This window comes from Salmo salar, chromosome 06 (assembly GCF_965601325.2).
Source record: "Salmo salar chromosome 06, fSalSal1, whole genome shotgun sequence".
NCBI lineage: Eukaryota > Metazoa > Chordata > Actinopteri > Salmoniformes > Salmonidae > Salmo > Salmo salar.
The window spans coordinates 92,320,757-92,348,230 of record NC_138296.1 but is presented as its reverse complement, the minus strand read 5'-3'; the positions used below and the strand labels follow the sequence as shown (position 1 = coordinate 92,348,230).

At 43.9% G+C, this 27,474-nt stretch overlaps 1 protein-coding gene and 3 long non-coding RNA genes across 4 annotated transcripts in view; 2 read left to right on the top strand and 2 right to left on the bottom strand.

Moving 5' to 3' along the window:
- The first annotated feature begins 5,824 nt into the window (after nt 1-5,824).
- LOC145879886 (uncharacterized) lies at nt 5,825-6,312 on the top strand. Its single transcript, XR_014392747.1, has 3 exons — nt 5,825-5,947; nt 6,038-6,093; nt 6,187-6,312. It is a non-coding gene; the product is annotated as an uncharacterized LOC145879886 (long non-coding RNA).
- Nucleotides 6,313-6,593: 281 nt separating this feature from the next.
- LOC145879887 (uncharacterized) overlaps nt 6,594-27,474 on the bottom strand; it is an 80,910-nt gene continuing 60,029 nt past the window's right edge. The window contains exon 3 of the long non-coding RNA XR_014392748.1: nt 6,594-6,631. This is a non-coding gene — a long non-coding RNA (uncharacterized LOC145879887). The remainder of the gene's footprint in view (nt 6,632-27,474) is intronic.
- Nucleotides 20,210-21,495, top strand: LOC106591683 (uncharacterized). The gene is made up of 3 exons (XM_045713927.2): nt 20,210-20,328; nt 20,419-20,474; nt 20,568-21,495. Exons 1-3 carry the CDS (start codon nt 20,300-20,302, stop codon nt 21,404-21,406), a joined length of 924 nt encoding a protein of 307 aa, XP_045569883.2. The 5' UTR covers nt 20,210-20,299; the 3' UTR covers nt 21,407-21,495.
- Nucleotides 25,829-26,277, bottom strand: LOC145879765 (uncharacterized). The gene is made up of 3 exons (XR_014392520.1): nt 26,136-26,277; nt 25,990-26,045; nt 25,829-25,896 (listed from the first exon to the last, which is right to left on the bottom strand). It is a non-coding gene; the product is annotated as an uncharacterized LOC145879765 (long non-coding RNA).

The following is a 27,474-nucleotide window of genomic DNA, read 5'->3' as shown; positions in this document are numbered from 1 at the left end:
AGACAAGGTAGTGGTTTTGGTTGGACTGTTGGAAAGCTTGCTGATGTGAGTGGTTTGAGGGACGTCGGAGGTTGACCCGTCTGTGGTCATAGGGGATGTTCCTCCATGGTTACTCCCAGATCCTGTTGTTGATCTAACTTTGGTAGAGAAAAGGAAATATTGGTTCAGAAGTCAGTGAAACTGGTTGACAATTACATTGATCTATGTCTTTACTTGGCTCATTGCGCTCTAGCGACTCCTTGTGGTTGGCCGGGCACCTGCAGGCTGACCTCAGTCGTCAGTTGAACTGTGTTTCATCCAACACATTGGTGCAGCTGGCTTCCGGGTTAAGAGGGCAGGTGTCAAGAAAGTAGCGCGGCTTGGCGGGGTCGTGTTTCGGAGGACGCATGTGTCTTAATCATTAATAGCAATTAAATGTATTACAACTATGTTTATATCCACAATTAAATATTACCGCTACTACTGAAACTCTTGTCTATGTCATCGTGTCAGCTAAACTGGATGCCGTGTCAGAATTAAGGCTACTGTTGAACTCGTCATCTTTCTTCTAGAATCCAGAGGACATAAAACAGTATAGAGGCAAGATGGATATCGATTTAACGACATGTAAATATTTTAATATATGCTTTTCATATTAATGCAAAATTACTGTTCTTTTAAAAATATTTGTCACAAAAACAAGCGTATCTCTGTGAAATGTCAATGGAGCACTGAGCGTACCACAAGCTTTTTATTTTCAAGGCCTTTTACATTTAATTCAGGTCTTGTCATGTTCATTTTGCTTTTTGAGACCCACGGAAGCAACTTTGAAGACAATCACCACAACGTGTAAAACAAAACAAAAATGATTAGAGAAAGCTGCGTGGCTCTGTCAACAGAAGGTGATGAAATCTGACTTTTTGTGTATAATGATATGCTAAAGAAACACCCCACTGAACGATTTAGAACATGAAGACTCATATCTGTCTTGGTAAAAATGTATTTAAAAGTAAAATTGTATCACCAAAGCGCATTTTCACTCACAATGGGTAGAGTGGGTGAGCATTCTATACTGTGCAAGTAGGCTGTTGGTAGGCCTACTATTGAAATTTTTTTTATTTTCGTGTTTTTGCTTTCAAAATCAACCTTTGTTAATATAAAAACAATAACATTGGATGTACACAAAAAAGTAAAAAGAAAATCAGGAGACCACCTTTAAGGTCTGGGAAAATCCTATGAAATTTAGATTTGTTATTTTGTGTAGTTATCCATTAATTCAAGTGAGCAGGCACAGAGTACTGTTGTTGGGTTAGCTGTGTTTCTGTAGTACAGGCAGCTAGCACTGTTGTTGGGTTAGCTGTGTTTCTTTAGTACAGGCACCTAGCACTGTTGTTGGGTTAGCTGTGTTTCTTTAGTACAGGTACCGAGCACTGTTGTTGGGTTAGCTGTGTTTCTGTAGTACAGGCACCGAGCACTGTTGTTGGGTTAGCTGTGTTTCTGAAGAACAGGCACCTAGCACTGTTGTTGGGTTAGTTGTGTTTCTGTAGTACAGGCAGCTAGCACTGTTGTTGGGTTAGCTGTGTTTCTTTAGTACAGGCACCGAGCACTGTTGTTGGGTTAGCTGTGTTTCTGAAGAACAGGCACCTAGCACTGTTGTTGGGTTAGTTGTGTTTCTGTAGTACAGGCAGCTAGCACTGTTGTTGGGTTAGCAGTGTTTCTGTAGTACAGGCACCTAGCACTGTTGTTGGGTTAGCAGTGTTTCTATAGTACAGGCACCTATCGCTGTTGTTGGGTTAGCTGTGTTTCTGTAGAAGACATGAGATGGAGTTTGCCGAACAAAAGGCCACTGGATTGATGCAAGTAGTCATGATATCATTCTGACAGGTAGGTATAGGCTACTTTGTAGCTTTGTAGCTGGTCAACATTTAATAGAGAAGGTTTTAGGGAAAGCCTTTCCATCTACCAGAAGACAGTTAGGTCTATCATTACCATCTCTATATTTTATTCGTTCCTTAATTGTTTGAAACCTGGACCTTTGTTCTTCATATTATGAGGCATGTCTTACCTTGCTTCAAGGTAGCCAAGCCAAAATACTACCATAAAAATGTTGAGGGAAATATTTTATAAACTCATATGTGCTCTCTAGTTGTTCAAATCAACTTTCTTTTAATGTCTAGCATTCATTGTCTGACTGTCGACAGAGTGCGGATTGGTACTTATCACGGTAGGAGGCCGTTCCTTATCATGCTAGAACAGAAGACATACTTGCTGTGTGTGGATGAACCTGACTTTGGCTGACAACTTGACTTTGAGCCAATCAGAGAGCAGGAACCTCCATATGGGGAAGCGACAAGAAAAAGGAAAAAAAGCATGCCATTTTCATCAGAATTGTTGTACCTAAAACAATAATGCTGCATAATACAACTTTTTTTTCTATATCAAGTCTTTCTATATTTTATGTCTAGCTAAGAGTTTTGTGTTTGAAGAAGGATTTTTTGTTAGGTTTGATAATGTACACTAGATTATTAGTTAGCTACTGAGCAAGGCAGTCACACACACTTCATATGAAACGAATGGTGTGGTGAGTGCAGCATAATGCTAGCACAACAGCTAGCTAGCTAGCGAATCATGGTAACCATTTAGCTAACTTTAGCCAGGTAGCTAAAAAAATGTATATTTTGGCTGTATGCAATTATGGAGAGTGGATAAAATTGTTTCTTTGTCATCTTGCTAGCTAGTTATCTAGCTGTGGGCATCTGACTAGTATCAACAAGGTCTTTCTACAACACCAGCACAGCTGGCTAACATTGACCAGAACATAAAGCAACACACACGGACATGCATTGCCAACAAACGCAAGCTTCTGGTTTGGAATATTTTAACAAGGCTGAGTGGTTGACGACTTCACAATCTTTTCTGTGTGAACATAAAAGAGATTGACTGCCGACAATAATTGGAGGTGTTAAATACTAATCGGCAGGCAAACATTTGACAATCCTACCGGTGTGTCTGAGCTGAAACGGATTGATGAATTTTAAACGGACTGTTTTTCTGTAAAATGTTGAACTGAATTTGGTGTTTCTGTTGTCATACAATCATCTCTGTTGTTCACCATATGTCAACGGTTGACTCTTGTTGAAAAACAATTGGCTCAATCCAGAATGGGTGGGTAGAGTTCACCCTTTTAAAACCTGTCGGATTGGTCCATGATGTGATGCAGAGTTCTGTCTTACTATCCAGGTCTGTGCCCAAACAATTTGAGTTTCTACTTTTAAAAATCCACCTTTCCAGAAACAAGTCTCTAACCATTGCCGCTTGCTATAGACCACCTACTGCCCCCAGCTGTGCCCTGGACACCATATGTGAATTGATTGCCCCCCATCTATCTTCAGAGCTCGTGCTGTTAGGTGACCTAAACTGGGACATGCTTAACACCCCGGCCATGCTACAATCTAAGCTTGATGCCCTCAATCTCACCCAAATTATCAATGAACCTACCAGGTACAACCCCAAATCCGTAAACACATGCACCCTCATAGATATCATCCTAACCAACCTTCCCTCCAAATACACCTCTGCTGTCTTCAACCAGGATCTCAGCGATCACTGCCTCATTCATTGCGTCCGTAATGGGTCTGCGGTCAAACGACCACCCCTCATCACTGTCAAACGCTCCCTAAAACACTTCAGCGAGCAGGCCTTTCTAATCTACCTGGCCCGGGTATCCTGGAAGGATATTGACATCATTCCGTCAGTAGAAGATGCCTGGTTATTCTTTAAAAGTGCTTTCCTCACAATCTCAAATAAGCATGCCCCATTCAAAAAATGTTGAACCAGGAACAGATATATCCCGTGGTTAACTCCAGACCTGTTCAACCTCTCTTTCGTAGCGTCTGAGTTCCCCAAAGATTGGAAAGCTGCCGCAGTCATACCCCTGTTCACAGGGGGAGACACTCTAGACCCAAACTACTACAGACCTATATCTATCCTACCCTGCCTTTCTAAGGTCTTCGAAAGCCAAGTTAACAAACAGATCACCGACCATTTCAAATCCCACCGTACCTTCTCTGCTATGCAATCTGGTTTCTGAGCTGGTCATGAGTGCACCTCAGCCACGCTCAAGGTCCTAAACGATATCATAACCACCATCGATAAGAGACAATACTGGGCAGCAGTATTCATCGACCTGGCCAAGGCTTTCGACTCTGTCAATCACCACATTCTTGTCGGCAGACTCAATAGCCTTGGTTTCTCAAATGACTGCCTCGCCTGGTTCACCAACTACTTCTCAGACAGAGTTCAGTGTGTCAAATCGGAGAGCCTGTTGTCCGGACCTTTGGCAGTCTCTATGGGGGTGCCACAGGGTTCAATTCTCCAGCCGACTCTTTTCTCTGTATACATCAATCATGTCGCTCTTGCTGCTGGTGATTCTCGGATCCACCTCTACGCACACGACACCATTCCGTATACTTCTGGCTCTTCTTTGGACACTGTGTTAACTAACCTCCAGACGAGCTTCAATGCCATACAACTCTCCTTCTGTGGCCTCCAACTGCTCTTAAATGCAAGTAAAACTAAATGCATGCTCTTCAACCGATCGCTGCCCGCACCTGCCCGCCCGTCCAGTATCACTTCTCTGGACGGTTCCGACTTAGAATATGTCGACAACTACAAATACCTAGGCATCTGGTTAGACTGTAAACTCTCCTTCCAGACTCACATGAAGCATCTCCAATCTAAAATTAAATCTAGAATCGGCTTCCTATTTTGCAACAAAGCATCCTTCACTCATGCTGCCGAACATACCCTCGTAAAACTGACTTTTCTGCCGATCCTTGACTTCGGCGATGTCATTTACAAAATAGCCTCCAACACTCTACTAAGCAAATTGGATGCAGTCTATCACAGTGCAGTCAGTTTTGTCACCAAAGCCCCATATACTTCCCACCACTGCGACCTGTATGCTCTCGTTGGCTGGCCCTCGCTACATATTCATCGCCAAACCCACTGGCTCCAGGTCATCTATAAGTCTTTGCTAGGTAAAGCCCCGCCTTATCTCAGCTCACTGGTCACCATAGCAGCACCCACCCATAGCACGCGCTCCAGCAGGTATATTTCACTGGTCACCCCCAAAGCCAATTCTTCGTTTGGCCGCCTTTCCTTCCAGTTCTCTGCTGCCAATGACTGGAACGAATTGCAAAAATCACTGAAGCTGGAGACCCATTTCTCCCTCAATAACTTTAAGCACCAGCTGTCAGAGCAGCTCACAGATCACTGCACCTGTACATAGCCCATCTGTAAATAGCCCATCCAACTACCTCATCCCCATAAAATAATTTATTATTCATTTTTTTACTCCTTTGCACCCCAGTACCTATCTCTACTTGCACATTCATCTTTTGCACATCTATCACTCCAGTGTTTAATTGCTAAATTGTAATTATTTCGCCACTATGGCCTATTCATTGTCTACCTCATTTATCTTACCTCATTTGCACTCACTGTATATAGACTTTTTCTCTATTGTATTATTGACTGCATGTTTGTTTATTCCATGTGCAACTCTGTGTTGTTTGTGTCTCACTGATTTGTTTTATCTTTGCCAGGTCGCAGTTGTAAATGAGAACTTGTTCTCACCTAGCCTACTTGTTTAAATAAAGATGAAAAAAGAATATCAATGTGCAAACTCCACCCTCCAGCACACCAGTGTACACCAGCTGAATGAAATCCAGAGCACCTAATCCAATTGGGAAATTGAACCAATTGAAATGAAGTTCATTGGCTAACAGCTGAACATAATTAGCCATCCAGGATAGAAGGGTCTGGGATTCCTTTATGAGGTGCAACCAAAACAGCTGTTTGACATAGCAACAGGGATATTCTGTCAAGGTGTCTCTCTAGCATTTGTTCTTAATACCGTTGTGGTTTTGATCACTAAAATGGCTGTGACTTTTGGACTCTCGTTGAGGTTAGTTTTTCAATGTAGTCATCTGGTTGGTTTACCTTGTCTTAAAGTTTTCACTGGTTACTTGTGTTTAACTGTCTGAATGTTTTGTAGTGTTTCTTGGATTTGCTGTCTGCTAATTGGAGGGATAACTTGTTTTACACTTAAAGGTGTGTTTTGGTTTACACTACTTCAGTTCAAATCAGTCTAGTTCCGATAGCTTAAGACTGGCATTTTACCACAATGTTTATTTTGTTTTCTAGGTAATTCTAATGGGCATCATGCCTACACTGGACCTGAACCAACTGGATCCTATGCCAAAGCAAGTGTGGTGCCTAGTCCAAATGCTAAAGCTACTGGCCACAATGCCACGTCAGCAGAAGCTACTGGCCACAATGCCACGTCAGCAGAAGCTACTGGCCACAATGCCACGTCAGCAGAAGCTACTGGCCACAATGCCACGCCAGCAGAATCTACTGGCCACAATGCCCCGTCAAGTGTGAAGTCCGGCGCCTCAGCAGAAGCGTCCGGCCCCGGCGCCTCAGCAGAAGCGTCCGGCCCCGGCGCCTCAGCAGAAGCGTCCGGCCCCGGCGCCTCAGCAGAAGCGTCCGGCCCCGGCGCCTCAGCAGAAGCGTCCGGCCCCGGCGCCTCAGCAGAAGCGTCCGGCCCCGGCGCCTCAGCAGAAGCGTCCGGCGCCTCAGCAGAAGCCTCAGCAGAAGCGTCCGGCCCCGGCGCCTCAGCAATAGCGTCCGGCCCCGGCGCCTCAGCAATAGCGTCCGGCGCCTCAGCAGAAGCGTCCGGCCCCGGCACCTCAGCAGAAGCGTCAAGCCTTGAACAGACCGCCCGACCACTCAACTAGGGAGATCATAATTTGGTTTGCATAACTCCTTAATTGTCGTTCCCCTGTTACTGTGCCTCCCTTTAGAAGAAAAGGTAACTGAGGTGGGGAAATGTGCCAACTAATGCTCTTGTTTGAAATGAGGATCTCCTTCACTTGTCCAGCGTCATGCAAATTGTTTACAGGGGTGGACACTACAATGGTATAAATGGTTTTTATAACCATACGACTAAAATTGACTTCTGACTTGCCAATATTGCTGACACACTTTTAGGTTCTACGGTTATGCTTTTGATTTAGCCTGGTGTTCCTGCTACTCTTCCATGATATGCTCAATAAACAATTTGACTTTCAATATACCTTGTCCTTAAAATATAATATTCTCTTCTGCCTGCCATGTGCTTGCTGTTTGGGAACAGACTGTGGGTCTGGAGTAAAAGGGAATGTGGATCACAACACTTGTGTAAACAGGTATGTTTACCTTTGTTTCTGGTAGTTCAAATGCTCAAGTTCTCTAAATTGTCAGAGCTCCCTCATATGTTCATACTTTACCTGTCCCTTTGTGAAGGGTGTTTGATTTACTGTAATCTGCCTGTTACCATAGGTGCCTAAAGAATGCGAGTGCAGTTTACCTCATCGTCCCATTGCCTGTTACTAACCTGTCCCAGGGACGCTAAAGTTTCTCCTTGGCCTTATTCAGAAACATTAAATCAACTTGACTCATTTTGCCTGTTCTACAATGTTGGTCTGGCCAGACACATGGATGCGTTCATCGCTTTCAGCTGTAAAAAATATGTCAACTCTCAATGTGGTCTTCTGCACAATCCATTTCTACCTGACCACAATGAGGTTGCACTTGCAGAACCCCCTGGCAGAAACTTTAGATTTTAAAAGGTGCACTTAATTTTGTACAAAGTGAGAGCTTATCTAGAGATGTAAATATGAATTGTTTCTTAAGCCTGGCTGGTGACTAACTACTGTAGCTTTTTTGTTATCAAGTCTTCAAACAATTTCAAAAAACACTTAGCGTTCTGATATTTTAGGATTTTCAAGCAACTATACTGGGGGGGGAATTCTCACTGTCAGGTGTTAATTTTCAGCAAACTTAACATACAAAGATTTGTATGAACATAAGATTCAACAACTGAGACAAACTGAACAAGTTCCACAGATGTGACTAACAAATGGAATAATGTGTTGTGGACACCAGATGCATTAAGAACTGCACCAGATTTGCCAGTTCTTTCTTGTGAGATGTTACCCCACTCTTCCACCAAGGCACCTGCAAGTTCCCGGACATTTCTGGGGGGAATGGCCCTAGCCCTCACCCTCCGATCCAACAGGTCCTAGACGTGCTCAATGGGATTGAGGTCCGGGCTCTTCGCTGGCAATGGCAGAACACTGACATTCCTGTCTTGCAGGAAATCACGCACAGAACGAGCAGTATGGCTGGTGGCATTGTCATGCTGGAGGGTCATGTCAGGATGAGTCTGCAGGAAGGGTACCACATGAGGGAGGAGGATGTCCTCCCTGTAACGCAGCGTTGAGATTGCCTGCAATGACAATAAGCTCCGTCCGATGATGCTGTGACACACCGCCCCAGACCACGACGGACCCTCCACCTCCAAATCGATCCCGCTCCAGAGTACAGGCCTCGGTGTAACGCTCAAACGCGAATCCGACCATCACCCCTGGTGAGACAAAACCGCGACTCGTCAGTGAAGAGCACTTTTTGCCAGTCCTGTCTTGTCCAGCGACGGTGAGTTTGTGCCCATAGGCGACATCGGTGAGGACCTGCCTTCAGTCCAGCCTCTCTCAGCCTATTGTGGACAGGCTGAGCACTGATGGAGAAATTGTGCGTACCTGGTGCAACTCGAGCAGTTGTTGCCTTCCTGTACCTGTCCCGCAGGTGTGATGTTCCCATGTCCCGATCCTGTGCAGGTGTTGTCACACGTGGTCTGCCACTGCGAGGACGATCAGCTGTCCATCCTGTCTCCCCGTAGCGCTGTCTTAGGCGTCTCACAGTACGAACATTGCAATTTATTGCCCTGGCCACATCTGCAGTCCTCATGCCTCCTTGCAGCATACCTAAGGCACGTTCATGCAGATGAGCTGGGACCCTGGGCATCTTTCTTTTTGTGTTTTTCAGAGTCAGTAGAAAGGCCTCTTTTGTGTTTTAAGTTTTCATAACTGTGACCTTAATTGCCTACCGTCAGTAAGCTGTTAGTGTCTTAACGACCGTTCGACAGGTGCATGTTCATTAATTGTTTATGGTTCATTGAACAAGCATGGGAAACAATGTTTAAACCCTTTACAATGAAGATCTGTGAAGTTATTTGGATTTTTACAATTCATCTTTGAAAGACAGGATCCTGAAAAAGGGACGTTTAGTTACTGACAATTTGTTCATAGAGGAATTAAATCTAAAGCTGCAAGTGTGGACTCTAATAAAATGTTTGATTAAAGCACTAAATTTGTGACAGAGGTACATGTCCTCTGGCGCTGCTTTGAAACTTTTTTTTGGTGGTGGGGGGGTCTGAATGATTTGGATTCTGTGATCATTTATCCATGATCAGATTGATCTGAGTTTATAAACATTTTTTTCAGAAAATAATCTGATGGCATCAATCTGATCCACATGTCACAGAATCCAGTTTGAGTGCTATGAACAGGCCTACACCTTGCCATCTACTGGACAGGTTGCAGTACTACTTCTACACTTTCATAGGGAGACATGAGTAAACTGTAGTGAACAAAAATAAACGCAACTTGTAAAGTGTTGGTCCCATGTTTCATGAGCTAAAATAAAAGATCTGTTGCCAGAGGATTTAATGTTCAGTTTTTTACCATAAGCCGCCTCCAACTTCGATTTAGAGAACTTGGCAGCACGTCCAACCAGCCTCACAATCATAGACCACGTGTAACCACGCCAACCAAGGACATCCACAACCGGCTTCTTTACCTGTGGGATCGTCTGAGACCAGCCATCCGGACAGCTGATGAAACGAAGGGGTATTTCTGTCTGTAATAAAGCCCTTTTGTGGGGAAAACTCATTGAAAAGTCACTGATTGGCTGGGCTTGGCTCTCAAGTGGGCCAGGCCCACCCACGGCTGTGCCCCTGCCCAGTCCTATGAAATCCATAGATTACAACCTTCTAAATGTGTTTATATGTGTTTATATTTTTTCAGTGTACAGTACCAGTCAAAAGTTTGGTCAAACCTACTCATTGAAGCGTTTTTCTTTATTTTTACTGTTTTCTACATTGTAGAATAATAGAAGACATCAACACTATGAAATAACACATATGGAATCATGTAGTAACCAAAACAGTGTTAATCAAATCAAAATATATTTTATATGAGATTCTTGAAAGTTGCCACCCTTTGCCTTGATGACAGTTTTGCACACTCTTGGCATTCTCTCAACCAGCTTCACCTGGAATGCTTTTCCAACAGTTTTGAAGGAGTTCCCACATATGCTGAGCACTTGTTGGCTGCTATTCCTTCACTCTGCGGTCCAACTCATCCCAAACCATCTCAATTGGGTAGAGGTCGGGTAGTGCAGCACTCCATCATTCTCCTTGGTCAAATAGCCCTTTCACAGCCTGGAGGTGTATTTTGGGTCATTGTCCTGTTGAAAAACAAATGATAGTCCCACTAAGCGCAAACCAGATGCGATGGCGTATCGCTGCAGAATGCTGTGGACTCATCAAACCAAAGGACAGATTTCCACCGGTCTAATGTCCATTGCTCGTGTTTCTTGGCCCAAGCAAGTCTCTTCTTATTATTGGTGTCCTTAGTAGTTTTTTTTAAGCAATTCAACTATGAAGGCCTGATTCACGCAGTCTGAGATGTGTCTGTTACTTGAACTTTGTGAAGCATTTAATCAGGAAGCAATTTCTGAGGCTGGTATCTCTAATGAACTTATCCTCTGCAGCAGAGGTATTTTGGGGTTTTCCTTTCCTGTGGCCGTCTTCATGAGACCTAGTTTCATCATAGCGCTAGTTTCATCATAGCGCTAGATGGTTTTGCGACTGCAATTGAAGAAACTTTGAAAGTTCTTGACATTTTCTGGATTGACTGACCTTCATGTTCTTATTTGAGCTGTTCTTGCCATAATATGGACTTGGTCTTTTACCAAATGAGGCTATCTTCTGTATGCCACCCCTACCTTGTCACAATACAAATGATTGACTCAAACTCAGTAATAAGAAGGAAAGAAATTCCACAAATGGACTTTTAACAAGGCACACCTGTTAATTGAAATGCATTCCAGGTGACTACCTCATGAAGCTGGTTGAGAGAATGCCAACCAAGGCAAAGGGTGGCTACTTAGAACAATCTCAAATATATTTTGATTTGTTTGAAACTTTTTTGGTTACTAAATTATTCCGTATGTGTTATTTAATAATTTTGATGACTTCAATATTATTCTACAAGGTAGAAAGTTGTATAAATAAAGAAAAACCTTGGAATGAGTCGGTGCGTCTAAACTTTTGACTGGTACTGTAAATGGAAAGATCATGTCATAAATGTTGAAATAAAGTGTAAGAAGGTGCTGAATCTTATGAGCTCGGTCTCTGGTTATGAATGGGGTGCTGACAGACAATCGTTGAAAGATATTTATAGAGTTCGAATCAGGACGACAATTGATTACGGGTAAATAGTTTATGGAAAAGCGGCAAAGACTTGGCTTCAGAAGCTGAATCCAGTAAATAGTTTAAAGGTGTCATGCCTCTCCAGGCTGAGGATCCAAGGCCTCATATCAGCTTGGCAAATGGCTGACGATGACCAGACCCATCTCACCCACATAAAAAAAATTCTTCAGTATTGGGAAAGGAATGTTCCTTTGTCTACAGAAGACATTTGCCGCTAAAACTACACTGCTCAAAAAAATAAAGGGAACACTTAAACAACACAATGTAACTCCAAGTCAATCACACTTCTGTGAAATCAAACTGTTCACTTAGGAAGCAACACTGATTGACAATAAATTTCACATGCTGTTGTGCAAATGGAATAGACAACAGGTGGAAATTATAGGCAATTAGCAAGACACCCCCAATAAAGGAGTGGTTCTGCAGGTGGTAACCACAGACCACTTCTCAGTTCCTATGCTTCCTGGCTGATGTTTTGATCACTATAGAGTGCTGGCGGTGCTTTCACTCTAGTGGTAGCATGAGACGGAGTCTACAACCCACACAAGTGGCTCAGGTAGTGCAGCTCATCCAGGATGGCACATCAATGCGAGCTGTGGCAAGAAGGTTTGCTGTGTCTGTCAGCGTAGTGTCCAGAGCATGGAGGCGCTACCAGGAGACAGGCCAGTACATCAGGAGACGTGGAGGAGGCCGTAGGAGGGCAACAACCCAGCAGCAGGACCGCTACCTCCGCCTTTGTGCAAGGAGGAGCAGGAGAAGCACTGCCAGAGCCCTGCAAAATGACCTCCAGCAGCCCACAAATGTGCATGTGTCTGCTCAAACGGTCAGAAAAAGACTCCATGAGGGTGTTATGAGGGCCCGATGTCCACATGTGGGGGTTGTGCTTACAGCCCAACACCGTGCAGGACGTTTGGCATTTGCCAGAGAACACCAAGATTGGCAAATTCGCCACTGGCGCCCTATGCTCTTCACAGATGAAAGCAGGTTCACACTGAGCATGTGACAGACGTGACAGAGTCTGGAGACGCCGTGGAGAACGTTCTGCTGCCTGCAACATCCTCCAGCATGACCGGTTTGGCAGTGGGTCAGTCATGGTGTGGGGTGGCATTTCTTTGGTGGGCCGCACAGCCCTCCATGTGCTCGCCAGAGGTAGCCTGACTGCCATTAGGTACCGAGATGAGATCCTCAGACCCCTTGTGAGACCATATGCTGGTGCGGTTGGCCCTGGGTTCCTCCTAATGCAAGACAATGCTAGACCTCATGTGGCTGGAGTGTGTCAGCAGTTCCTGCAAGAGGAAGGCATTGATGCTATGGACTGGCCGCCCGTTCCCCAGACCTGAATCCAATTGAGCACATCTGGGACATCATGTCTCGCTCCATCCACCAACGCCACGTTGCACCACAGACTGTCCAGGAGTTGGTGGATGCTTTAGTCCAGGTCTGGGAGGAGATCCCTCAGGAGACCATCCGCCACCTCATCAGGAGCATGCCCAGGCGTTGTAGGGAGGTCATACAGGCACGTGGAGGCCACACACACTACTGAGCCTCATTTTGACTTGTTTTAAGGACATTACATCAAAGTTGGATCAGCCTGTAGTGTGGTTTTCCACTTTAATTTTGAGTGTGACTCCAAATCCAGACCTCCATGGGTTGATAAATTGGATTTCCATTGATTATTTTTGTGTGATTTTGTTGTCAGCACATTCAACTATGTAAAGAAAAAAGTATTTATTAAGATTATTTCTTTCATTCAGATCTAGGATGTGTTGTTTAAGTGTTCCCTTTATTTTTTTGAGCAGTATATAACGTCCAAAAAGTAAACACTGGAACAATATATCTATATTTCTTTCTTTGTTAAGAATAGGAATGAGATTGTAGTTCCTAATGAGATAATTGTTCTTCATATAAACTATGTACAGTGACTAGCCACGCCCCAAGTGAGTTCAGAGTACGTGTCAGCATGCCGGAACACCCACTTTGGCCAGAGTGCCTAAAAGGACACGCTAAGAATTAACATATCAGACCAGAAAAGCGTGGAGCGTTAGCTACATGTTGAAAATGGTTACAACTTAACCTCAACCCGAGGTGAAGAAGATAACGCCCAGACTAGACCTGAACATTGCCAGCCTGCAGCTGTGTGTGTAAAGTGCTTCAAACTCAAACTAAAGACACAAGGTGGGAAGGATAAAATCCCATCTCAGGTAATCATTGGTGTGTCTGAATATCTGCTGTGAAAACACTCCACTACAAGCACAGACAACTAAGAAGAAGGACGTTGTGACCTCTGGTGGACAATCAGAGCCTTTCAACCACGTGAGAGCCCACCGAAACAACCTTACGAGAGGGCTTGGTTCTGAACGAGATAGACGACTAATGAAAGCATTCAACACGTAAATACATTCGTTATTTTCTTACCCCAAACGGGCGGTGGTTCATGTGCAAGGTATATGATTATTGTGGGAATAGTTATAGAATGTATCCACGATTAATTCCCTTTTTCTTTCTGTGTTTTCTCAACCCCGTTCTCTATCTCTGTGTAATAAGACGTCATATCTTGTCAGTCCACTAGGGACTTTTGTCTCATGTAAGTGTGTATGTGTAGTCTGTGTTATTATTTAGTTAGTTAGAAAAGAAATAATTAAATCAATGTGTAGTACTGAATAATCAGTAAAGCTGGCGTTCTTGCAGATCCAAGAAGGTTACGACTGCTCAGAATGAGACTGATTTGAGGCAATGATTAATAAGCGATTGTTATCGAAAAATAATTTCTTCAAGAATTTAATTTGGGCGATGGTAACTTGTTAAACAACTTCTTCCGTTTTGCCCCAAATTCCTAATTAGTTCATTTAAACGGGTTAACAATTAAACATAGTTAGTGGATTAAATAAATAACAGTCATCACATTAATGAAAGTCACGTCACGACAAAGGATATGTATTGGTGCATTTAAATCAACATCTGTATGTGTCTACTAGTGGAGGCAGGTGAGATGCCTTTGGATATACAAAAAATTGTCAGTAGCTTATTGGGTTGAAAGGCTGTGAGGTTTAGCATACCACTGCTACTGTTCTAGATGAATGTTGGGAATATACTAGTAGACAAGGTAGTGGTTTTGGTTGGACTGTTGGAAAGCTTGCTGATGTGAGTGGTTTGAGGGAGTCGGAGGTTGACCCGTCTGTGGTCATAGGGGATGTTCCTCCATGGTTACTCCCAGATCCTGTTGTTGATCTAACTTTGGTAGAGAAAAGGAAATATTGGTTCAGAAGTCAGTGAAACTGGTTGACAATTACATTGATCTATGTCTTTACTTGGCTCATTGCGCTCTAGCGACTCCTTGTGGTTGGCCGGGCACCTGCAGGCTGACTTCAGTCGTCAGTTGAACTGTGTTTCATCCAACACATTGGTGCAGTTGGCTTCCGGGTTAAGAGGGCAGGTGTCAAGAAAGTAGCGCGGCTTGGCGGGGTCGTGTTTCGGAGGACGCATGTGTCTTAATCATTAATAGCAATTAAATGTATTACAACTATGTTTATATCCACAAATTAAATATTACCGCTACTACTGAAACTCTTGTCTATGTCATCGTGTCAGCTAAACTGGATGCCGTGTCAGAATTAAGGCTACTGTTGAACTCGTCATCTTTCTTCTAGAATCCAGAGGACATAAAACAGTATAGAGGCAAGATGGATATCGATTTAACGACATGTAAATATTTTAATATATGCTTTTCATATTAATGCAAAATTACTGTTCTTTTAAAAATATTTGTCACAAAAACAAGCGTATCTCTGTGAAATGTCAATGGAGCACTGAGCGTACCACAAGCTTTTTATTTTCAAGGCCTTTTACATTTAATTCAGGTCTTGTCATGTTCATTTTGCTTTTTGAGACCCACGGAAGCAACTTTGAAGACAATCACCACAACGTGTAAAACAAAACAAAAATGATTAGAGAAAGCTGCGTGGCTCTGTCAACAGAAGGTGATGAAATCTGACTTTTTGTGTATAATGATATGCTAAAGAAACACCCCACTGAACGACTTAGAACATGAAGACTCATATCTGTCTTGGTAAAAATGTATTTAAAAGTAAAATTGTATCACCAAAGCGCATTTTCACTCACAATGGGTAGAGTGGGTGAGCATTCTATACTGTGCAAGTAGGCTGTTGGTAGGCCTACTATTGACATTTTTTTTATTTTCGTGTTTTTGCTTTCAAAATCAACCTTTGTTAATATAAAAACAATAACATTGGATGTACACAAAAAAGTAAAAAGAAAATCAGGAGACCACCTTTAAGGTCTGGGAAAATCCTATGAAATTTAGATTTGTTCTTTTGTGTAGTTATCCATTAATTCAAGTGAGCAGGCACAGAGTACTGTTGTTGGGTTAGCTGTGTTTCTGTAGTACAGGCAGCTAGCACTGTTGTTGGGTTAGCTGTGTTTCTTTAGTACAGGCACCTAGCACTGTTGTTGGGTTAGCTGTGTTTCTTTAGTACAGGTACCGAGCACTGTTGTTGGGTTAGCTGTGTTTCTTTAGTACAGGCACCGAGCACTGTTGTTGGGTTAGCTGTGTTTCTGAAGAACAGGCACCTAGCACTGTTGTTGGGTTAGTTGTGTTTCTGTAGTACAGGCAGCTAGCACTGTTGTTGGGTTAGCAGTGTTTCTGTAGTACAGGCACCTAGCACTGTTGTTGGGTTAGCAGTGTTTCTATAGTACAGGCACCTATCACTGTTGTTGGGTTAGCTGTGTTTCTGTAGAAGACATGAGATGGAATTTGCCGAACAAAAGGCCACTGGATTGATGCAAGTAGACATGATATCATTCTGACAGGTAGGTATAGGCTACTTTGTAGCTTTGTAGCTAGTCAACATTTAATAGAGAAGGTTTTAGGGAAAGCCTTTCCATCTACCAGAAGACAGTTAGGTCTATCATTACCATCTCTATATTTTATTCGTTCCTTAATTGTTTGAAACCTGGACCTTTGTTCTTCATATTATGAGGCATGTCTTACCTTGCTTCAAGGTAGCCAAGCCAAAATACTACCATAAAAATGTTGAGGGAAATATTTTATAAACTCATATGTGCTCTCTAGTTGTTCAAATCAACTTTCTTTTAATGTCTAGCATTCATTGTCTGACTGTCGACAGAGTGCGGATTGGTACTTATCACGGTAGGAGGCCGTTCCTTATCATGCTAGAACAGAAGACATACTTGCTGTGTGTGGATGAACCTGACTTTGGCTGACAACTTGACTTTGAGCCAATCAGAGAGCAGGAACCTCCATATGGGGAAGCGACAAGAAAAAGGAAAAAAAGAATGCAATTTTCATCAGAATTGTTGTACCTAAAACAATAATGCTGCATAATACAACTTTTTTTTCTATATCAAGTCTTTATATATTTTATGTCTAGCTAAGAGTTTTGTGTTTGAAGAAGGATTTTTTGTTAGGTTTGATAATGTACACTAGATTATTAGTTAGCTACTGAGCAAGGCAGTCACACACACTTCATATGAAACGAATGGTGTGGTGAGTGCAGCATAATGCTAGCACAACAGCTAGCTAGCTAACGAATCATGGTAACCATTTAGCTAACTTTAGCCAGGTAGCTAAAAAAATGTATATTTTGGCTGTATGCAATTATGGAGAGTGGATAAAATTGTTTCTTTGTCATATAGCTAGCTAGTTATCTAGCTGTGGGCATCTGACTAGTATCAACAAGGTCTTTCTACAACACCAGCACAGCTGGCTAACATTGACCAGAACATAAAGCAACACACACGGACATGCATTGCCAACAAACGCAAGCTTCTGGTTTGGAATATTTTAACAAGGCTGAGTGGTTGACGACTTCACAATCTTTTCTATGTGAACATAAAAGAGATTGACTGCCGACAATAATTGGAGGTGTTAAATACTAATCGGCAGGCAAACATTTGACAATCCTACCGGTGTGTCTGAGCTGAAACGGATTGATGAATTTTAAACGGACTGTTTTTCTGTAAAATGTTGAACTGAATTTGGTGTTTCTTTTGTCATACAATCATCTCTGTTGTTCACCATACGTCAACGGTTGACTCTTGTTGAAAAACAATTGGCTCAATCCAGAATGGGTGGGTAGAGTTCACCCTTTTAAAACCTGTCGGATTGGTCCATGATGTGATGCAGAGTTCTGTCTTACTATCCAGGTCTGTGCCCAAACAATTTGAGTTTCTACTTTTAAAAATCCACCTTTCCAGAAACAAGTCTCTAACCATTGCCGCTTGCTATAGACCACCTACTGCCCCCAGCTGTGCCCTGGACACCATATGTGAATTGATTGCCCCCCATCTATCTTCAGAGCTCGTGCTGTTAGGTGACCTAAACTGGGACATGCTTAACACCCCGGCCATCCTACAATCTAAGCTTGATGCCCACAATCTCACCCAAATTATCAATGAACCTACCAGGTACAACCCCAAATCCGTAAACACAGGCACCCTCATAGATATCATCCTAACCAACCTTCCCTCCAAATACACCTCTGCTGTCTTCAACCAGGATCTCAGCGATCACTGCCTCATTCATTGCGTCCGTAATGGGTCTGCGGTCAAACGACCACCCCTCATCACTGTCAAACGCTCCCTAAAACACCTCAGCGAGCAGGCCTTTCTAATCTACCTGGCCCGGGTATCCTGGAAGGATATTGACCTCATTCCGTCAGTAGAAGATGCCTGGTTATTCTTTAAAAGTGCTTTCCTCACAATCTCAAATAAGCATGCCCCATTCAAAAAATGTTGAACCAGGAACAGATATATCCCGTGGTTAACTCCAGACCTGTTCAACCTCTCTTTCGTAGCGTCTGAGTTCCCCAAAGATTGGAAAGCTGCCGCAGTCATACCCCTGTTCACAGGGGGAGACACTCTAGACCCAAACTGCTACAGACCTATATCTATCCTACCCTGCCTTTCTAAGGTCTTCGAAAGCCAAGTTAACAAACAGATCACCGACCATTTCGAATCCCACCGTACCTTCTCTGCTATGCAATCTGGTTTCCGAGCTGGTCATGAGTGCACCTCAGCCACGCTCAAGGTCCTAAACGATATCATAAACACCATCGATAAGAGACAATACTGGGCAGCAGTATTCATCGACCTGGCCAAGGCTTTCGACTCTGTCAATCACCACATTCTTGTCGGCAGACTCAATAGCCTTCGTTTCTCAAATGACTGCCTCGCCTGGTTCACCAACTACTTCTCAGACAGAGTTCAGTGTGTCAAATCGAAGGGCCTGTTGTCCGGACCTTTGGCAGTCTCTATGGGGGTGCCACAGGGTTCAATTCTCCAGCCGACTCTTTTCTCTGTATACATCAATCATGTCGCTCTTGCTGCTGGTGATTCTCGGATCCACCTCTATACACACGACACCATTCCGTATACTTCTGTCTCTTCTTTGGACACTGTGTTAACTAACCTCCAGACGAGCTTCAATGCCATACAACTCTCCTTCTGTGGCCTCCAACTGCTCTTAAATGCAAGTAAAACTAAATGCATGCTCTTCAACCGATCGCTGCCCGCACCTGCCCGCCCGTCCAGTATCACTACTCTGGACGGTTCCGACTTAGAATATGTCGACAACTACAAATACCTAGGCATCTGGTTAGACTGTAAACTCTCCTTCCAGACTCACATGAAGCATCTCCAATCCAAAATGAAATCTAGAATCGGCTTCCTATTTTGCAACAAAGCATCCTTCACTCATGCTGCCGAACATACCCTCGTAAAACTGACTTTTCTGCCGATCCTTGACTTCGGCGATGTCATTTACAAAATAGCCTCCAACACTCTACTAAGCAAACTGGATGCCGTCTATCACAGTGCAATCAGTTTTGTCACCAAAGCCCCATATACTTCCCACCACTGCGACCTGTATGCTCTCGTTGGCTGGCCCTCGCTACATATTCATCGCCAAACCCACTGGCTCCAGGTCATCTATAAGTCTTTGCTAGGTAAAGCCCCGCCTTATCTCAGCTCACTGGTCACCATAGCAGCACCCACCCGTAGCACGCGCTCCAGCAGGTATATTTCACTGGTCACCCCCAAAGCCAATTCTTCGTTTGGCCGCCTTTCCTTCCAGTTCTCTGCTGCCAATGACTGGAACGAATTGCAAAAATCACTGAAGCTGGAGACCCATTTCTCCCTCAATAACTTTAAGCACCAGCTGTCAGAGCAGCTCACAGATCACTGCACCTGTACATAGCCCATCTGTAAATAGCCCATCCAACTACCTCATCCCCATAAAATAATTTATTATTCATTTTTTTACTCCTTTGCACCCCAGTACCTATCTCTACTTGCACATTCATCTTTTGCACATCTATCACTCCAGTGTTTAATTGCTAAATTGTAATTATTTCGCCACTATGGCCTATTCATTGTCTACCTCGTTTATCTTACCTCATTTGCACTCACTGTATATAGACTTTTTCTCTATTGTATTATTGACTGCATGTTTGTTTATTCCATGTGCAACTCTGTGTTGTTTGTGTCTCACTGATTTGTTTTATCTTTGCCAGGTCGCAGTTGTAAATGAGAACTTGTTCTCACCTAGCCTACTTGGTTAAATAAAGATGAAAAAAGAATATCAATGTGCAAACTCCACCCTCCAGCACACCAGTGTACACCAGCTGAATGAAATCCAGAGCACCTAATCCAATTGGGAAATTGAACCAATTGAAATGAAGTTCATTGGCTAACAGCTGAACATAATTAGCCATCCAGGATAGAAGGGTCTGGGATTCCTTTATGAGGTGCAACCAAAACAGCTGTTTGACATAGCAACGGATATTCTGTCAAGGTGTCTCTCTAGCATTTGTTCTTAATACCGTTGTGGTTTTGATCACTAAAATGGCTGTGACTTTTGGACTCTCGTTGAGGTTAGTTTTTCAATGTAGTCATCTGGTTGGTTTACCTTGTCTTAAAGTTTTCACTGGTTACTTGTGTTTAACTGTCTGAATGTTTTGTAGTGTTTCTTGGATTTGCTGTCTGCTAATTGGAGGGATAACTTGTTTTACACTTAAAGGTGTGTTTTGGTTTACACTACTTCAGTTCAAATCAGTCTAGTTCCGATAGCTTAAGGCTGGCATTTTACCACAATGTTTATTTTGTTTTCTAGGTAATTCTAATGGGCATCATGCCTACACTGGACCTGAACCAACTGGATCCTATGCCAAAGCAAGTGTGGTGCCTAGTCCAAATGCTAAAGCTACTGGCCACAATGCCACGTCAGCAGAAGCTACTGGCCACAATGCCACGTCAGCAGAAGCTACTGGCCACAATGCCACGTCAGCAGAAGCTACTGGCCACAATGCCACGTCAGCAGAAGCTACTGGCCACAATGCCACGTCAGCAGAAGCTACTGGCCACAATGCCACGTCAGCAGAAGCTACTGGCCACAATGCCACGTCAGCAGAAGCTACTGGCCACAATGCCACGTCAGCAGAAGCTACTGGCCACAATGCCACGCCAGCAGAATCTACTGGCCACAATGCCCCGTCAAGTGTGAAGTCCGGCCCCGGCGCCTCAGCAGAAGCGTCCGGCCCCGGCGCCTCAGCAGAAGCGTCCGGCCCCGGCGCCTCAGCAGAAGCGTCCGGCCCCGGCGCCTCAGCAGAAGCGTCCGGCCCCGGCGCCTCAGCAGAAGCGTCCGGCCCCGGCGCCTCAGCAGAAGCGTCCGGCCCCGGCGCCTCAGCAGAAGCGTCCGGCCCCGGCGCCTCAGCAGAAGCGTCCGGCCCCGGCGCCTCAGCAGAAGCCTCAGCAGAAGCGTCCGGCCCCGGCGCCTCAGCAATAGCGTCCGGCCCCGGCGCCTCAGCAATAGCGTCCGGCCCCGGCGCCTCAGCAATAGCGTCCGGCCCCGGCGCCTCAGCAATAGCGTCCGGCGCCTCAGCAGAAGCGTCCGGCCCCGGCACCTCAGCAGAAGCGTCAAGCCTTGAACAGACCGCCCGACCACTCAACTAGGGAGATCATAATTTGGTTTGCATAACTCCTTAATTGTCGTTCCCCTGTTACTGTGCCTCCCTTTAGAAGAAAAGGTAACTGAGGTGGGGAAATGTGCCAACTAATGCTCTTGTTTGAAATGAGGATCTCCTTCACTTGTCCAGCGTCATGCAAATTGTTTACAGGGGTGGACACTACAATGGTATAAATGGTTTTTATAACCATACGACTAAAATTGACTTCTGACTTGCCAATATTGCTGACACACTTTTAGGTTCTACGGTTATGCTTTTGATTTAGCCTGGTGTTCCTGCTACTCTTCCATGATATGCTCAATAAACAATTTGACTTTCAATATACCTTGTCCTTAAAATATAATATTCTCTTCTGCCTGCCATGTGCTTGCTGTTTGGGAACAGACTGTGGGTCTGGAGTAAAAGGGAATGTGGATCACAACACTTGTGTAAACAGGTATGTTTACCTTTGTTTCTGGTAGTTCAAATGCTCAAGTTCTCTAAATTGTCAGAGCTCCCTCATATGTTCATACTTTACCTGTCCCTTTGTGAAGGGTGTTTGATTTACTGTAATCTGCCTGTTACCATAGGTGCCTAAAGAATGCGAGTGCAGTTTACCTCATCGTCCCATTGCTTGTCACTAACCTGTCCCAGGGACGCTAAAGTTTCTCCTTGGCCTTATTCAGAAACAAATCAACTTGACTCATTTTGCCTGTTCTACAATGTTGGTCTGGCCAGACACATGGATGCAATCGTGTATATGCGTTCATCGCTTTCAGCTGTAAAAAATACTCCACTTGGAGTCGTTCAGACATTCCTTATTTCAACTCTCAATGTGGTCTTCTGCACAATCCATTTCTACCTGACCACAATGAGGTTGCACTTGCAGAACCCCCCTGGCAGGAACTTTAGATTTTAAAAGGTGCACTTAAGCTCTCACTTTGTACGAAATTATCTAGAGATGTAAATATGGCCTGGCTGGTGACTAACTTCTTTAGCTTTTTTGTTATCAAGGCTTCAAACAATTTCAAAAAACACTTAGCGTTCTTATATTTTAGGATTTTCAAGCAACTATACTGGGGGGGGAATTCTCACTGTCAGGCGTTAATTTTCGGCAAACTTAACATACAAAGATTTGTATGAACATAAGATTCAACAACTGAGACAAACTGAACAAGTTCCACAGATGTGACTAACAAATGGAATAATGTGTTGTGGACACCAGATGCATTAAGAACTGCACCAGATTTGCCAGTTCTTTCTTGTGAGATGTTACCCCACTCTTCCACCAAGGCACCTGCAAGTTCCCGGACATTTCTGGGGGGAATGGCCCTAGCCCTCACCCTCCGATCCAACAGGTCCTAGACGTGCTCAGTCTGCAGGAAGGGTACCACATGAGGGAGGAGGATGTCCTCCCTGTAACGCACAGCGTTGAGATTGCCTGCAATGACAACAAGCTCCGTCCGATGATGCTGTGACACACCGCCCCAGACCACGACGGACCCTCCACCTTGTAAAGTGTAGGTCCCATGTTTCATGAGCTAAAATAAAAGATCTGTTGCCAGAGGATTTAATGTTAGGTTTTTTACGATAAGCCGCCTCAACTTCGATTTAGAGAACTTGGCAGCACATCCAACCGGCCTCACAACCACAGACCACGTGTAACCACATCAACCAAGGACATCCACAACCGGCTTCTTTACCTGTGGGATCGTCTGAGACCAGCCATCCGGAGAGCTGATGAAACTAAGGGGTATTTCTGTCTGTAATAAAGCCCTTTTGTGGGGAAAACTCATTCTGATTGGCTGGGCCTGGCTCTCAAGTGGGCCAGGCCCACCCACGGCTGTGCCCCTGCCCAGTCCTGTGAAATCCATAGATTACAACCTTCTAAATATATGTCAATTGAGTAATTTCCTTATATGAACTGTACACTGAGTAAATTTGATAATTGTTGCATGTTGTGTTTATATTTTTTCAGTGTACAGTACCAGTCAAAAGTTTGGACACACCTACTCATTGAAGCATTTTTCTTTATTTTTACTGTTTTCTACATTGTAGAATAATAGAAGACATCACCACTATGAAATAACACATATGGAATCATATAGTAACCAAAACAGTGTTAATCAAATCATAATATATTTTATATGAGATTCATCAAAGTTGCAACCCTTTGCCTTGATGACAGCTTTGCACACTTTTGGCATTCTCTCAACCAGCTTCACCTGGAATGCTTTTCCAACAGTATTGAAGGAGTTCACACATATGCTGAGCACTTGTTGGCTGCTATTCCTTCACTCTGCGGTCCAACTCATCCCAAACCATCTCAATTGGGTTGAGGTCGGGTATTGCAGCACTCCATCACTCTCCTTGGTCAAATGGACCTTAGACAGCCTGGAGGTGTATTGTGGGTCATTGTCCTGTTGAAAAACAAATGATAGTCCCACTAAGCGCAAACCAGATGGGAAGGCGTATCGCTGCAGAAGGCTGTGGACTCATTTGGACTCATCAAACCAAAGGACAGATTTCCACCGGTCTAATATCCATTGCTCGTGTTTCTTGGCCCAAGCAAGTCTCTTCTTATTATTGATGTCCTTAATAGTTTTTTTAAGCAATTCAACTATGAAGGCCTGATTCACGCAGTCTCCTATGAACAGTTGAAGTTGAGATGTGTCTGTTACTTGAACTTTGTGAAGCATTTAATCAGGAAGCAATTTCTGAGGCTGATATCTCTAATGAAGTTATCCTTTGCAGCAGAGGTATTTTTTGATTTTCCTTTCCTGTGGCCGTCTTCATGAGATCCAGTTTCATCATAGCGCTAGATGGTTATGCGACTGCAATTGAAGAAACTTTGAAAGTTCTTGACATTTTCTGGATTGACTGACCTTCATTTTCTTATTTGAGCTGTTCTTGCCATAATATGGACTTGGTCTTTTACCAAATAAGGCTATCTTCTGTATGCCACCCCTACCTTGTCACAATACAAATGATTGACTCAAACTCAGTAATAAGAAGGAATGAAATTCCACAAATGGACTTTTAACAAGGCACACCTGTTAAGAAACAATTCATATTTACATCTCTAGATAATTTCGTACAAAGTGAGAGCTTAAGTGCACCTTTTAAAATCTAAAGTTCCTGCCAGGGGGTTCTGCAAGTGCAACCTCATTGTGGTCAGGTAGAAATGGATTGTGCAGAAGACCACATTGAGAGTTGACATAAGGAATGTCTGAACGACTCCAAGTGGAGTATTTTTTACAGCTGAAAGCGATGAACGCATATACACGATTGCATCCATGTGTCTGGCCAGACCAACATTGTAGAACAGGCAAAATGAGTCAAGTTGATTTAATGTTTCTGAATAAGGCCAAGGAGAAACTTTAGCGTCCCTGGGACAGGTTAGTGACAGGCAATGGGACGATGAGGTAAACTGCACTCGCATTCTTTAGGCACCTATGGTAACAGGCAGATTACAGTAAATCAAACACCCTTCACAAAGGGACAGGTAAAGTATGAACATATGAGGGAGCTCTGACAATTTAGAGAACTTGAGCATTTGAACTACCAGAAACAAAGGTAAACATACCTGTTTACACAAGTGTTGTGATCCACATTCCCTTTTACTCCAGACCCACAGTCTGTTCCCAAACAGCAAGCACATGGCAGGCAGAAGAGAATATTATATTTTAAGGACAAGGTATATTGAAAGTCAAATTGTTTATTGAGCATATCATGGAAGAGTAGCAGGAACACCAGGCTAAATCAAAAGCATAACCATAGAACCTAAAAGTGTGTCAGCAATATTGGCAAGTCAGAAGTCAATTTTAGTCGTATGGTTATAAAAACCATTTATACCATTGTAGCGTCCACCCCTGTAAACAATTTGCATGACGCTGGACAAGTGAAGGAGATCCTCATTTCAAACAAGAGCATTAGTTGGCACATTTCTCCACCTCAGTTACCTTTTCTTCTAAAGGGAGGCACAGTAACAGGGGAACGACGATTAAGGAGTTGGGCAAACCAAATTATGATCTCCCTAGTTGAGTGGTCGGGCCGTCTGTTCAAGGCTTGACGCTTCTGCTGAGGCGCCGGGGCCGGACGCTTCTGCTGAGGCGCCGGGGCCGGACGCTATTGCTGAGGCGCCGGGGCCGGACGCTATTGCTGAGGCGCCGGGGCCGGACGCTATTGCTGAGGCGCCGGGGCCGGACGCTATTGCTGAGGCGCCGGGGCCGGACGCTTCTGCTGAGGCGCCGGGGCCGGACGCGTCTGCTGAGGCGCCGGGGCCAGACTTCACACTTGACGGGGCATTGTGGCCAGTAGCTTCTGCTGACGTGGCATTGGGGCCAGTAACTGCTGACGTGGCATTGGGGCCAGTAACTTCTGCTGACGTGGCATTGTGGCCAGAAGCTTTAGCATTTGGACTAGGCACCACACTTGCTTGGGCATAGGATCCAGTTGGTTCAGGTCCAGTGTAGGCAGGATGCCCATAAGAATTACCTAGAAAACAAAATAAACATTGTGGTAAAATGCCAGCCTTAAACTATCGGAACTAGACTGATTTGAACTGAAGTAGTGTAAACCAAAACACACCTTTAAGTGTAAAACAAGTTATCCCTCCAATTAGCAGGCAGCAAATCCAAGAAACACTACAAAACATTCAGACAGTTAAACACAAGTAACCAGTGAAAACTTTAAGACAAGGTAAACCAACCAGATGACTACATTGAAAAACTAACCTCAACGAGAGTCCAAAAGTCACAGCCATTTTAGTGATCAAAACCACAACGGTATTAAGAACAAATGCTAGAGAGACACCTTGACCGAATATCCCTGTTGCTATGTCAAACAGCTGTTTTGGTTGCACCTCATAAAGGAATCCCAGACCCTTCTATCCTGGATGGCTAATTATGTACAGCTGTTAGCCAATGAACTTCATTTCAATTGGTTCAATTTCCCTATTGGATTAGGTGCTCTGGATTTCATTCAGCTGGTGTACACTGGTGTGCTGGAGGGTGGAGTTTGCATATCATGGACCAATCCGACGGTTTTAAAGAGTGAACTCTACCCACCCATTCCGGATTGAGCAAATTGTTTTTCAACAGGAGTCATCCGTTGACGTATGGTGAACAACAGAGATGATTGGACGACAAAAGAAAACCACCAAATTCAGCTCAACATTTTACAGAAAACAGACAATTGAAGAATGCATGTTCAATTTCATACATGTTCTTGAGTCTATAGCTGCCAAATTCTGATCTTTTTCCTTCTAATTGGTCTTTTCACCAATCAGATCAGCTGTTTTGCCCATAACTTAAGTTTAGAGACACTACTAACAAAAATCTGCACCGGCAATAAGAAACTGTCCAGGCAGTTGTCGTAGTCCTCTTTTTCTTCTATGATATAACGGCGGTCCGCAAACCAATGTTAAAAGGTGCATGCCGCCACCTACTGTGCTGCAGTGTCAATCGCTGTTTACAACATTTATAAATCCCCCTTCCTAACTCAGTACTTCTGAGAAAATAAAAAGAACCCTACTAACTTCTAATAGACCCTCCCCATCCCCCAAATCCCTTCCAACCCCCCCCCCCCCCCCCAACCCAGTCCAACCTCAATGATCCTACACTTCAGTCTTTACCTCTCTTCAACATACATACAACAATATAACAACACATTGTCCAACGTTTCATCAACCATACACTCCAGGCTATAGTAGGCTATATAGTAGGTAATCCAGACACAAACCATTCACATGTTTTCCAACCAGATGTAATGACGAGGTCAATGTACAATAACCTAAACGCAAACGAGCAAACACCACCTCTCCCTTCCTAATCTGACCTTTGAATCTTGGTCCACCAAAATGTCTTTGGAGGGCATATAAATTCCGGCCCTTGTGCTCAGAGTCTCATCTCTTCTGCCACACATCTATCAACATGGCTTTGATCTTACATTTGGCCTCACCTCTACCCAGTAGGACACCCACTGGAGGGCAACTATTATCACCAACAGTTCAACAGAGTAAACTGACAGTTCATCTGTTAGTCTTCTACATATCTGCACATCAAATTCAGAAAC